Source organism: Echinops telfairi, unplaced genomic scaffold (genome assembly GCF_000313985.2).
Source record: "Echinops telfairi isolate 266 unplaced genomic scaffold, ASM31398v2 ScPeMD7_18;HRSCAF=68, whole genome shotgun sequence".
NCBI lineage: Eukaryota > Metazoa > Chordata > Mammalia > Afrosoricida > Tenrecidae > Echinops > Echinops telfairi.
Genome location: NW_022103915.1, coordinates 89478295 through 89492539, shown reverse-complemented (window position 1 = coordinate 89492539; position 14245 = coordinate 89478295). Strand labels below are relative to the sequence as shown.

Below are 14245 nucleotides of genomic sequence, written 5' to 3'. Positions count from 1 at the left end.
GGTAAAGCAAACAGATTCATTATTGCCTAGTAGATTGGAGGAGACTGGATGACCAGTTGGCCATGTCTGAAGAAGACTGCTAGTCATGTCTTCACTTAATTCTTGGTATTATAAATGCAGTTGTCTTTGTCACAATAGCTTTTCTAAAGCATCGCCTTGGTTATACACCATCTATCAAACCATTTTCTTCCTGGGAAGAATCCAGGAAATAGACTTCTGTCACTGTAGAGCTCACTTCTACTAGTGACGATATATAGACCATTCAGTGAATCTGCCCCAAAGATTGTGCTCTAAACTACCCTGAAAAGAAAAACCCAACAAACATACACATGCATACTGAGGACTCCATTATATTAAGGCATGGGTTGTAGAACTAAGGTACCTGTGTGTTAGACTAGCACCAACCCTATGGAAGTGTTGGAGACCACATAGCTATTACTCCTTCATTCACAGGCCTGGAACTCAGCTAGCGGGATGCAGATTAGACCTAAAGAAGAAAAATGCAGAAGGTCTACTTCGAGGGCATCCCAAATCCTAGAAGATTGAAGGAGCTGCTCTGGGGCCCTGAGATCGGCACTGTTTCAACTATTTTAGGATAGTCTGTCCTTTCAAATCTTAGTCAACTCCAGCATAGGACACCCAAATCATTTGACTCTGGGATTGATTTGTGGAAAGAGGACCTTCTCAGTAGGATTACCGAAGATGTCCAGTTTATATTAGTACTGAATATTTACCCCAAACCACAAAGAGTGGCCCAAAGAATCAGATGAGCCAAAGGAGTAAGACTTTGATTTAGGCCTACAATTAGCCCCACCCCCCCAAAAAAAACCTTAATCTGGCCCTGAAGTTAAAAGGTTAATTTGTTATAGGCCTGGGAGGCTTACCTCAGAAAAGCCTTCTGGAATAACCGAGTCGTCCATTGTAGGTCCCGTTGGTGGTATTCAAGAGAGAAAAAGAAATTGCCCGGAAGCTAGAATTTGATGGCTTATATATCACTGAACAGCCATCGGAAGATGACATTAAGGGCCAATGGGACCGACTGGTAATCAACACACCGTAAGTGTCCTTCCCCGTCCCCAAAAGGAGCGCCTACTCTTTCCTGGCCAGCTTTGAAAACTGATAAACCCTACTGTATTAGTCTGTGTTGACTAGAGAAACAAATTCATAGATACTCACGTGTATAAGAAAGAGCTTCATATATACAAGAGCAATTGAATATTGAGAAAACTCAGCCTAGATCAAGTCCATAGGTCTGATATTAGCCCACATGTCCAATACGAATCTAAATTCCTATTCAGACTCACGCAGCACATGCAATGTCGCTGAATGTGGGAAAGTCATGTGGATCCAGTAGCAGTGTAAGCATCTCAGCACTAGCCGGGGTCTCCACATGGCTCCTTCAGCTCCAGGGTTCTAGCATAGCTCCATGTGTCTTGTCAACAGGAATGTCTGACAGGGAGTGTCTGTGTGTCCTGCCTCCAGCAAGCTATTTATTTCCTTAGTGCCTCCAAATGAGGTCATCAAGCTGCAACCTGATTGACAGGCTAAAACTCCACCCCTTCACTCTTAAGCCTCAAGTTGACAACAGATTATGTAACTACCACACCTACTTTGGTTTCTGGGAGCATTTCTCCTAAGAAATCCCCTGGGCAGTTAAGATCTCCACCCAGAGGGTCCTGTTTTAAGACCTGTAGATAAGCCTTCCTGGTATGCACATTGATTCGAGAAGCAGAGTTAAACTACCGTTAGCTCAGCTATTTAGTGGACAGTGAAACTTGTGCAAGGTATTTATACTTGCTAAAGGCCTTGGCTCACTCACTGGTAATAAATACCGTCTCCTGAAGTTCAGGGTAGATTGAAGAATGCTGTATTTTTAATGCAAAGAACCAGGTGTTAGACTGCGGTTCTTTGTTGGCATGCTGTTATATGCAGACGTCTGGTGCTGTGGAGTGCTGGCCTGCAAGCTGTTCCTGCTTCCCTTTCTCCCAGCCATTCAGAAGGGGGACATACCATTAGCAAAGGTGCTGGGTGCTCTCAGGTCACTTCATGCACAGTTGTGAAAATCAAAGTTGCCCATGCCGCAAGACGGCCAGAAGCAGCAGCCCCCTAGGGGGAGGAAAGATAGAGCAGGCCTCTGCCAGTCTCTTTACTAAAGGAAAACAAGGAAACCTACTATGCTTTGTTTCTATTAGGTTAATTCCTTTGTAACCTTATCCTAATGCTTGGGTCAATGGCAAAAAGCTATGTATCCTAAGAAGATAATGATGAGTCCTTTTGTAAGAGGTACACATAACTGAATGGGATGGCTAACTTCAATATTTAGGTAGAACCCCCTTTGTGTGTGTGCGGTATCTTCGTACATACAGTGCTTTCTCTATCAAGCGCAGGCCATGGGATAGCTTCCTCCCATTGTCGTACAGTTAACCATACAGATAGATGCACATGTAAAATCTTGTGTGTTCATCTAGAGGATAAGAAACAGCCACCCCGCCGAAGGCTTCCGTCATCCCCACCCTGACATTATTGCGTCACGCTGTTCATGCTTCTCGTTTTACCCCAGCAGAACGAGGTGTCTCAACCCAGTTTCACGTAGTCTATTTAAACTTTACTTACATATACCATCTCACCAATTGTGTGCCCAACGGTGTTTGGGAATCCCTCCAGGCTGGACTTCAGTGGGCAGAACAGACCCGGCCTCTTTTAACTCGTCGGGTTGTATGCCTGGATGGCTAGACTTCCCCTTCTTCCTTTCTTTTTCAGCTCTTTTCCTAATAACTATTGGGACAAGTTTGTCAAGAGAAAGGTATGCCTTGTCAACGTGGGTAAGTTCTGTGGCCACTGTACTGGGGTTTGTCTTTTTGGAAGTTCCCCATAAACAGACCTTAGCAAACTCGATGTGACTTTGTCCTGGTACCTTCTCCAGAAGCGTGTCACACAAGGGGTTGTATGTAAACACGTGTAGGTTCCTGGCTTCTTGCCTAGTCTAGCCTGTCAGAAGTGGTCTCGCTGGACCATTGTCATTCTCTGCAGCCTGTGAATTCTCTCACCTCCAAAAGGATACAAAAATACCAGCATAACACGTGGTTTGCATTTTATCACTTCTCATTTTCCCTGGGGCCTTTTCAAATCGTGCCTGAATTCCTTAGAGGACTTGAGTCAAGCCCCGAACTCACACTGTCATCCTCTGCTACAGGTGATCAACAAGTACGGCAATCTCTATGGAACAGAACGCATTGCTGAACTCCTGGGACTGGACAAAAATGCCCTTGATTTTAGCCCCGTGGAAGAGACTGTAGCGAAGGAGGAGGCTTCTCTGGTGTCATGGTACAGAGCTCAGGGGTTCAAAAGCCTGGCTAACGTGGATCTTTTGCTTTCGGGACACTAGACTATTGCCCCCAGGGCCCTTGTTTTCAATGATCTAAAGACCTAGTGAAAAATTTGAAAATGTTTCTCAGAAGGAAACATAACTTGAAGGTCAGAGGCATATTTAGATTATTAAACCCTTAACTAATTCTTGACATTTATAAGTCCTTGGTTTCTCCACCCCCAACCCGCCCCCCTTTTAGGCTAAGTTCTGTCGACATGAAGTACCATATTTGGAAGCTTGGAGTTGTTTTTACTGACAATGTAAGTATCGCATCTGGAGAAACAAGATTTCTATAGCCAAGAATCGGAGGTTCTCTCTGATGCCAACAATAAGCTAAGGAGAGTCCCAGAACAATTCAGGGAGTACCTTTTGGAGACACAGGCACCACAAGACTTCTGTCTTGTAAAAGGCAGGCAGGGTTTTACTGGGCAATTCTCAGGCTCGCTCATAGCACCTAAATCCCTGTTATCCTTACTGTCTGTCCCAAAAGTTGAGAACAAAGAGTTTAATGGATACATCACAAGGCATAAAAGGGGAGGGGAAAAAAAAACCAACAGCTAAATTCCTTATTTTTCCACAGTCCTTTCTCTACCTTGCCTGGTATACAACCATGTCCTTCCTGGGCCACTACAACAACTTTTTCTTTGCGGCTCATCTGCTGGATATTGCAATGGGTTTTAAGACATTGAGAACCATCCTGTCTTCTGTGACTCACAATGGCAAACAGGTACCGACTTTATGGGGACGTGCATTTCTTGACCAACCAAACACTTGGGTTAAGCTTGAGTAATTTTGAAAAACTGCAGCCATCCCCAGCAAGGTAGGTATACAAGAACCTTGATTCAGAAAGCCTTCACATAGCAGTCGTTCTCAACCCGGGAGGGGGTGGATGGATTGGGAGGGGGTGCACAGGAAGACTGGTCACACTCATGGCGGAGCCCCCTGTAAAGTCTGCCTCTTCCTCCAGTGGACCTACAGCTATGGCTCCGGGCCCGGCAGGGTCCCTCCCTGGATTACGATTGCCACCTCCAACTTCAAACTTGTTAGCATTTCATTCCTCATGTGCACGAATGAGGTTTGCTCCCTTCACACCTCTAGGCCTCTGGGTAGGAGGGGGGGTGAAGAAGTTAAAATGTGCCAGGTTGTCCCATTACGGCCTCAAGCAACCCTATGAGGTAGTTGTTAGGCTTGGGGTACAGAGCTGAAGCAGGCTCAGCGAGGCAGTGTCTCCCCCAAGACTGCCCAGTGGCAGGGCTTGGGTTCTAGCCGGTTTCAAACTGGCACAGGCTATGAAACCAAAGGTTGGTGATTCGAACCCCCCAGGAGAGAAAGACAAAGCTGCCTGGCAAGATTTACAGTTTCTGACTCAAATGACCCCTGCAAATGTCCTAAGCAGATTTCTTGAATCTAAAGGATTCCAGACCCATGGTTATTTATCAAATAGTGTAACACAAGGGGACCTACCAGGACGAAGATCCTCTAGTTCATGCCAACATTCTAGTATCTTCTAATTCCGACTTTTTCCGTGCACTTCTTGAAGCCCTATAATCCTTAATTACCCTTGAGGTTAACATGGACCCGTTAGGCTTCCCCTTACTAGGCTGTTTCGGCTCATCTACTCCCGTGTTGTTCCCTTGGGTCTCACGGGCACCTCTCTCTCTCTCCACGACCCCACCCCCACCCGTTCCAGTTGGTCCTGACTGTAGGCCTCCTGGCTGTGGTGGTTTACCTCTATACTGTGGTGGCTTTCAACTTCTTCCGGAAGTTCTACAACAAAGGTGACGACGACGACGAGCCCGACATGAAGTGTGACGACATGATGACGGTGAGGACGGCACTCGGGGAGCGGGGACGTCCGCGTCACTTACCGTCTATACCCGTGGGTCAGCCCAGTGTCTCAGCACGTTTCTAATGCTGTTGGTGGTAAAATTAGATGTCTCAGCTGATACTCGAGTCTATTCGGTAAACCCGCCTGGGAGATGAGGTTTCTGTGGGAACCTCACCATCGGCTGAAGCACCCACCGCAGCATGGGCGGGTTGGTCTTGGCTTCAGGGTGGGACCCAGCATCCATACTTCTGGAGAACAACGTGTGTGTGTCAAGGGCAGCGACCCTGCCCTTTGTTCATTTCCCTATAAAATGGGTACCACTTTTTAGCTCTAAGTTCTTATGCTTTCTTGAGGCAAGCATCCTCAGGATAGCAGCCCATCACTGAAGCAGCGGTGTGATCCCTACACATCTTCACCCTGCCCTTTGGGATTTTCACCCCTCTGAATTCAACAGTCAGGTGGAGGGGATAGCGAAAGGATTGTTTGAGGGCAAGTTACCCATCCATTATATTGTATGTGTATAGATAGCTATAAATGGCTCAGGCATCCTGAGGTTAAGGAAAGCCTATTACACTATTTTCGGCCCAATACAGTAGTCTTGATCGAATAATGGTACCCCTGTGTGTGCAGAATAGACCAGCCCCATAGGGCTTCAATGCTAATGACCTTACAGATCCCGTAGCCTGTCTTCAACCAATCACCTTTCAGCTAATAGCTGAGCATTTAACTGCTTAGATGACCCGGGTATACTAGGAGAAGGGGCTTTTCTCTGTAGGCCTGCCCAGAGGAGCCTCACTGGGCTATGAAGTACAAGGTAACAGTTGAAACCACCACCCACTGTGGGAGAAAGATGAGGCTTCCTGCTCTAATATAGATTCACAGTCTCAGAAACCCAGGGGCAGCTCTACTCTGTCCTACAGGGTCACTGTGATGGGCTGGGGGCTTGTGTGTTTGGTAGCCTTGCCTGAAGCTTCCACTTCTAAACTTAGCCACACTCCCTGCATTGAGCTGATTCCAACGTGTGTCTAATGTACTGTTCAAAACTTTTGTAAAAGGGAAAGCAAGATACTAATCCTTAAAGTCAAAATGTAACACAGTCTTGATGTTATCTTTGAAGAGTATCCTCCTGTACTGGATCCGCCATGATATTAGATCAAAGTATGACAAGTGAGAAACCACCTTGCTAAAAACCAACCTCTGCTATCTTTACCTGAATTGCCATTATTTTGTCTCTAGTGTTACCTGTTCCATATGTATGTGGGAGTGAGAGCCGGGGGTGGCATTGGTGATGAAATCGAAGATCCTGCTGGTGACCCTTATGAAATTTATCGTATTGTCTTTGACATTACCTTCTTCTTCTTCGTCATTGTCATCTTGTTGGCCATCATTCAAGGTACGGTTATCAATTAAGAACTTCGGGAATCAGTTTACTTGTTAACTGAGCAAACATTAAGAATTTACTAAAATACAAGGACTTAGCTGTATCTGCAATCTCTTCCCAGCATTTGAGGTGGGGAGGATGGCACCTGATAATGGTGAATTTAGTTTGTTGAGCTACTTGTAAGACATCTAGGTATAGACGTCTAAGCCTCTTAAACTGGAACAAACTGACCAGACCGAGGTTCATCTGTGTGGTGGTGAGATCAGAAGAAGTTATAAAGGAATATAGGCAAAGAGAATTTTGAGGAAGAGTAGTTGACAGCAGAGAAGTACAGGATGCAACATTATTTACGGTGCTTTGTCTGTTGTTATTAAAATCCTAGGTCTCATTATCGATGCTTTTGGAGAGCTAAGAGACCAGCAGGAACAAGTACGAGAAGATATGGAGGTACTGGCTTTTACGAGCAAAGCTTGTCCTCAGTGCCCACTGGCCAAGTTCTGTGTTTTTCTTCTGCTCTGCATCTGACACCACCGTTTGGTGCTTGAGGGTGAAATGAGCAAGAGCATTAAAAAGACTATTTTTCTCTGTTTCTCCTTTCAAAGACCTTGACCCCCTTTCCCACTTGCCTACTAATGCCCTTGCTGCTTTTGTTATTTTTTAATAGACTAAATGTTTCATCTGTGGAATTGGCAATGACTACTTTGACACAACGCCTCATGGTTTTGAGACACATACATTACAAGAGCACAACTTAGCCAACTACTTGTGAGTATCTGGTTAATAATTTAAGCAATTATGTATTATTACTTGCTTCTACTTTTTCAGCAGAAACATGCATTTATTATAGATTGTGTTTGCTCTTATGGAGCCCTAGTGGGTAAGCATGAGGCCGCTCACCTCAAGATCAGCAGTTCAAACCCACCAGGTTTAAGGATGAAGCTAGCTATGCCTGAGAGTCTGGGGAACCCTATGTAGGCTCATTATGAGCTGAACTCGGCGGCAGCGGGTTTGCTAGGAGCAAGTACCAACAAAGACCTATCCTCTCCACAGATACTGGATTTTCCATTCAAGGACTGGAGAGAGAGTGAGGCCCTCCCCGTGACAACGGTCCCTGCTCCATTAACACAAGATTTGGCCTGGTCAGGCTTGCCAGGTGACTTCCATGGTCCTGATTGCAGTGGTCAGCATTTAGCTCTTGGAAGTTAATATGCACTTCTTGTGCAAATTTTAATTTACAGAATATTCCATCATCAGGCTCTGGGGTTCAGCCCTTTCTACCTCTACATGTTATTGGACAGAAAATCCAAGTCTGTTTTTGAAAAAGTGGTTATTGTCAAAATACAGGGTTTAAAAAAAATTTTTTTTTTTGACTTAATGGAAGTGAGTCTATGGTTCTTCTATTTAGTAGTACTAGATCCAAAAAACGACAGTCGAGTTGGCACTGACTCACAGCAACCGTATTGGACCAGGCGGGGCTGCCCTTGGGAGTAGAAAGCCCCATCTTCCTCCCCAGGAACAGCGGTGGTTTCAAACAGCTGACCTGATCGTTAGCAGTCCAACACGTAATGACTTCGCCACCACAGTTCCTCAGTACTAGACAGAAGAAAAAAGATGGTACCTGAGTCGGGACCCCCTTCCATGGCTGCCCCCACACACACACTGATCACATTCTCCATACCCATCTTAGTCGTGTTTGAACCGCCCACCTACAATGGGACGTCAATAACATGTTCTGAATGATGGCCAACAAAAGAGACTGACCACACCTTCTTAATCTGCAGGGAAATTAACCTAGCGAGAGTTTCTAGGGACAATCAGGACCTGAAGCTATGAAGTGTAAGAGGTGAAGGGTATTCGAAAGATGGGGCTCAGGTGCTCTCTCCGCCCTCAGGGGAGTGCTATTTCTTCTCTCCTCCTTCACCATCCTCAAGCCTGAGAAGAGTGCCATTCTGTGAAGTCACAGAACGTGACCTTTCCTGTGCAGCCGCGGGAGTCTTGTGTCACCATCAATCACAGCTAAATCGAGTGAAAGCACACAGGCGTTTCCTAGTTGTCTACAGAACTGTCTTTCTAGAGTAATCAGACCATCCAGCGAGATCAAATACCTACTCATTTCAATGTTATAGTAAGCCTGCTACATTTATCATTTGCTAAGAGTCTTCTTGCGTGCATATGATCGTATAATCAAGGTCAATTTGAGATTAATAACGTGTATTCTATACGAGGGGGGTACCCCCCAAAAAACCAACTCCCCCCTTAAAGCATTTGTCAAATATGTGATTCCATTCCTGGAAACATTTTTCAAACTTACCTATTTGAATGGCTGACAGTACCTCCTTGTTTTCTTCACTTCTAAATTGTCAAATCGCTGTCTTTTCGTGTCCCTCTTCACTTGAGAAGCAAGCTCAGGTGAATCGGGTTTGTGGGACATGAGAGACATGCTGTTTGGGGGCAAAAACTGGTGTAATGAGATGGTTGGGTGTGCAGGTCCATTGTCATGATGGTAAAACCAGTTCCCCGTCTGCCACAAATGAGGCCTTTTTTTGTCACACACTGTTAATGCAATCTTTTCAGAACCATTAAATAGAAAGCTTGATTAACAGTCTGCCCTGGTGGAATGAACTCCAAATGTACTCACTACAGGTCAACATTTCCGTCAGTTCAGGAAGCTGACAGAAAAAGGTTTGTCATCAATCAACGTTTCACCAAACCACATCACAACAGTTTCTGCAGCATTTTTCCCAAGCAGGAAACGAAATTTCACAGCTGCACAGTTCCCTTAAATCAGCCATCACACACACACAAAATGAGGTTCAAGCGAAACTGCTTTTACAAAAGAAATTCACTGTGACCAGAGAGAATCTTCCCAGGTGACGCCTCTGGGTGCACTAACTCAGCGTGAGGTGCTGGATGTGATGCTCGTCTCGCAGGAAAAACGTGTACTAAGAAAGCTCTGCTCTGCCCAGTGCAAGTCCAGGTTTTTTGGTGTACCCCCTTGTATAGTATGCCTGATTAACACTGCCTTTTTCTCATACCTTGTATCCTTGTTGCAGGTTCTTTTTGATGTATTTGATTAATAAAGATGAAACGGAGCACACTGGTCAGGTGAGAAATAAAACACACTCCTTCCCTTATATAAAGACTGAGACTTGAGAGGGCATTCTCTTCTATGCACTTTCCCAGGGCACCCAAAAGTCATCCCGCTCTGTCCTTCTCGACATTTTCTATGCCCGTATGGTTCCTGCCTCCGAGCACAGTAGTTGGAGGTGGGCAGAACATCATAGAGAAGAATCGAGAGAACAAAGGAGGAAATTGCTGGTTATCCAGACACAAGTCCTACTAGCGTGTCTGCTCACGCCAGCCCCACACTATGCATTCTTAAGTATTTTTAGTTACAAGTATTGATCGATTCCATTTGGGGTGGAATTCTTCTCCACTGGCCTGGGGGTGGGGGGAGCAACTGCCATCCTTGCCCCTTTGGACAATATGCACAGCAATATTCCTACAGACAGATGCAGGCAAAAATAAACAAACTGGACCTGCTTAACTGGAGTACCCTGTGTTCACCTGATTTCAGGAATCGTATGTCTGGAAGATGTACCAAGAAAGGTGTTGGGACTTCTTCCCAGCTGGTGACTGCTTTCGTAAACAGTACGAAGATCAGCTGGGATAAATCTCAACCACAGAAGCTCCACGATTGGGGGATGGTCAGCTTCCAGAGAATAAAATCCTCCTCTTACACTTCTGCAACATATTTGAAATGTGATGTTTTCTAAATGCCTTTACAAGAAAGTATTTGTTTAAAAAAATCGGTGATATTTTTGAAATCGGTTTGGGTTTTTCGTGCCTATGGGAGATGACCTGTCAATGGCAAGTCAAGGGATGTTTTGCTGGATGCCTTCAAGTTTTTCTGTTCTGATGTATAACGTGTTGGTTAAGATGAGGGCATTGAAGGAAGGATAACGTTTTAATGCCTAATACCTAAATTTTTAAACACTTGAATGTCATATGACAGTGTCCCACTAGTGACTCATGACCTGAACTACAGAAAAACAATTTTCTAAATTTCTCATGGTACTTGCTAAGTGAATGTATTCAGAATCAGCTTAAAAACTAAGCAGTTAAATAGAGGAAAAAAAACCTACACTTTGTCGACACTGAAATATCGATTAAGTGCCTTAAAATCTCTTTAGACATAGCTATGCAAGTTTTTTATGTTTGTGTTCTAGGTGGACAGTTCCATTAATTAGTTGTGATCTTACTTTATGAAACTGCACTTGAAGGTTACTTTTTTTTTTTTTTTAAGTAACAGCTTGTCAACTGCTGTTATTAGAAGATAAGTACTGTACTGAAAAATTCTAACGCCAAAATCGAGTAATGCTTTCATGGTCCCTTGTAAGTAGTGAAGCTGCTACGTTTAAGTGAACCTCCTCAAATAAAAATAAAGTGCCCATTGCAATAAAGTAATACACACCAATACTTGATTTGGCTTCTTCTAATGCACCACTTCTGGGGGACACAGGTCAGTGCTGAGCCCTGCTTACAAAACAAAACAAAAATCCAACCACAAACCAACATTTTACTGTGCCTTGTTCTTTGCATGTATTCTCTTAAGCAGCATCTCCTGCCCTTAAGAAAATTCCTTCAGTTTCTAAACCAGGAAATAAGCCTCTTAGATGTATTAACATGTCGTCAAACCCAGAGGCAGCCACTTACTGCCTGTTACAACAACCAGGCTCCGGGCATGCTTGTCAAGGAGGCGGTGCTGTGGCACGGCCTTGCTCCCATGCTACTTGCAAGGCAGCCAATTGGGGCTTTCAGGCAATCATGCTGTCCAGCCAGTCCTCGAGCTCTTCCTCGGTGACGCTGGTCGAAGATGCGCTTGGTTGCTCTGAGCCCACATTCTGCTCTTCAATTGCGGATAGTTTCGCAGGAACTGGGGAAATAAAAGTAATGTTTAACAGCCTCATATCAGTCCCAAGATTTGAGGTTTAAAGCTTCCCCGGGGTCAGCGCCATAATATAATTCAGCCCTAGTTATTACGTCCCTTACAACAAAGGGGAAGGATTCTCATTATTGCTCCTGCTCCCTGAGAAGATATAGCAATGTCTACACAAATTAATAAACGGGGTGGAGATTTTATTCTTCTATGTGTTCTACAGTTGAATTTCATGGTTTACTAGTTCGGGGTTTTTGTTTCGTTTTTTCAAGATCAAGGACTCAGTTTTTAGCTCTCCTGGCCAAAAAAAGATTTCAGGAAGCAGCCGTAGGCGTCTCTGACCACCCCATCCCAAAACGTACGCAAGTTAGATCGATAGGGAAACAAAAACAAACGAGGCCGAGTTGGTTGACAGGCCCTGCACAGTCGATTAAAAGGTCTGCTGAAAAGGCTGGGGGGCTACAAGTATCTTAATGCACTGTTCTGAGCAGAGGTATACTGCAAATCAGACCCGCTGCCGCTCTGGAAGCTCAGCATAGCGAGTGAGAGGAAAGGTCAGCTCAGGGGGAAGCGGAGCGGGGAGCCCAGAAATAGATGTCAGTGGACAGCGCCCGATCGATGTCAGACACCAACAGAGACGCGGGCAGATCGGCGGGGCCATTCTCACCAAACACCTGGAGAAGGAGGACGGGGACTGAAATGACAGCTCTACCTTCCTCCTCCTGGGCCACTGTGGCGTCTCGCTCCGGTTTCAGGTCCTGAGATGTCTGATCTGGTAGCATGTCGTCATCTCCTCCTCTGGCGGGCGCATCTAAATTAAGCAGCAGGTCAAGTTCTTCTTCTAGGAGGTCGGCTGGCTGCGGTGCAGAGGCCGCGAGAGGCCCTGGTCTGGAGCCCTCTCTCCCCAGAGACACACAGGGGCTGGCAGGAACTTTCCGCTCGGAGCCAGACCCCCTCCCTCCAGACCCCAGGGTCCCCCTCGACGGCACCCCGAGTCCTTGGCCATCATGGTTTCTCTTTGGTTTCACCTGAGGAAGCTCTAAAGGCACCGTGGCCTGAAAGAGAAACAGAATCACCAAGACAACACTGTGAATCTTGCCACATATGCCGAAGTACAAGCCACAACACGTACAAGGCTAACAAGGCCATCATAACAGCAACGCTCGGACAGTAAAGTTCGCTGCCCGCAGCTCCTGCCCCGACCCTGGCACCCCTCCCATGAATTTGAGGTAAATGTGGGAGACCTCACTGAAAGATCTACCTTTCTACCCACCTCAGTGGTCTGTTACCTATCTCACAGCTGCGAGAAAGGGGCCCTGTCTTTTCCACCGCGGGGCCTCAAAACTGGCGATTCCCTGGCTCTGCTGGAGTTTATACTTAAACCTAGAATGCAGCTTAAAAGCCGATACCAGTCACCAAGAGGTAACTAGCAAATCAGATCTGTTCAAATGCACTTAAAATGCTCTGATGGGGAGGGGAAGGGCAAACGCACTGAGCAGAAAATGTTCTCGCACACACCACTCCCATCCCACCCCCCCAGACTCAAAGAAAACATGATTCCGCATATGTTTGTAACAAGTTCCCAAACCAGCAAAAAACAAAACTGTAAAAGTCTGGACAGCGGCTGCCCTTGGGGGAGGCAAGACCTAGAACAGTCTGCCAACACTGCCCAGGCCTTGCTCGGTGTTCTGATGCTTCATGTCCTGATGCCAATTCCACGTCTCAAAGGAGGACTAATTGGTGCCCATTTCTTCGTCGTTCCGTCAAAGTTGAAAATCCCCCCGCAGCTACGGCTGAGAGGCGCTGCTCCAGAGGGAAGCCTGCGGAGAGCAGCAAGCCCATTGGCCTGGCCTTTCTCCGTGGTTTCTCTGGAGCACAAACGCCATGTCCAGATCTTGCCCTTCCTGCCATTGTTGGCCCAACCACGAAAAACCTAGGGAGGCTTCTTTGATCTCCACTTTTCCTCAGTTTCTGAGGGACACCGAGTGCCATTAGTTCGACCTTCAATAAAATGCCACTCGGCATGCAGCTCCACTGGCGTGCCTCTAGTCCCTGCCCCAGTGTGTACACCCCCCCTGGACCCATGCAGTAACCTAATTTGCCTTCCCTCCTCTACGCCGGCCTGTGCATACCTGTCTATATGCACACCCCCCTGAATGTTCTTTATGATGATCGTCCCCAACATGAGGATGACCAATGCACAGCTCCTGGGGCCCCTTTCCTTTACATTTCAGCTCAGATGGTCTCCACGCTTTGGATCTTCCTTGATCTGCCCCTTCCCTCAGGAAAGCCACTGCTCACCACACCAGAGAAGACCCGGTTCACCCATGAAGGCCTCCCCCAGGACCCTGCCCAGCTCCTTGGTAGTGGCAGTCCCGCGTGCACCGTGGGGGGGGTTGGGTTAGTGGACCACCATCCACTTTTCCCAAGAGCTGCAGCTCTCGGGTTGGCGAGCTCCACGTTTGCCCAGCCATGTCCAACACAGAACCGGGCACATAAATGTTTTGAGTAAACTGGGAGCCAGGTTTTATACTTTGACGTTTCTTTCACTCAATTCCATTCCATTTGATCTTTTGAAAAGTCCTTCAGATAAAATTAGTGCAAAAAATATTGCAAAATGATTTCATTCCCTGAATGAAATATACAGACCCCTCAGTTTGAAGGAAGGGAATCCTGAGTGCACCATCCTGTGGAGGAACGCCTCTCAGTCTCCTGCCAACGCCCCCCCCC

General features: G+C 46.2%; 2 protein-coding genes across 2 annotated transcripts in view; one reads left to right on the top strand and one right to left on the bottom strand.

The window, feature by feature from the left end:
- RYR3 (ryanodine receptor 3) overlaps window positions 1–11053 on the top strand; it is a 437519-nt gene extending 426466 nt beyond the window's left edge. Inside the window, exons 94-104 of the mRNA XM_013007256.3 lie at window positions 926–1056; window positions 2761–2803; window positions 3194–3324; window positions 3567–3627; window positions 3948–4094; window positions 5058–5192; window positions 6432–6588; window positions 6959–7023; window positions 7241–7341; window positions 9630–9681; window positions 10154–11053. Coding sequence (XP_012862710.2) covers window positions 926–1056; window positions 2761–2803; window positions 3194–3324; window positions 3567–3627; window positions 3948–4094; window positions 5058–5192; window positions 6432–6588; window positions 6959–7023; window positions 7241–7341; window positions 9630–9681; window positions 10154–10249 — 1119 coding nt within the window. The 3' untranslated portion in view covers window positions 10250–11053. The remainder of the gene's footprint in view (window positions 1–925; window positions 1057–2760; window positions 2804–3193; window positions 3325–3566; window positions 3628–3947; window positions 4095–5057; window positions 5193–6431; window positions 6589–6958; window positions 7024–7240; window positions 7342–9629; window positions 9682–10153) is intronic.
- Window positions 11054–11138: 85 nt separating this feature from the next.
- AVEN (apoptosis and caspase activation inhibitor) overlaps window positions 11139–14245 on the bottom strand; it is a 159113-nt gene continuing 156006 nt past the window's right edge. The window contains exons 4-5 of the mRNA XM_030884906.2: window positions 12228–12570; window positions 11139–11512 (exon numbers count right to left, since the gene is read on the bottom strand). Coding sequence (XP_030740766.1) covers window positions 11394–11512; window positions 12228–12570 — 462 coding nt within the window. The 3' untranslated portion in view covers window positions 11139–11393. The remainder of the gene's footprint in view (window positions 11513–12227; window positions 12571–14245) is intronic.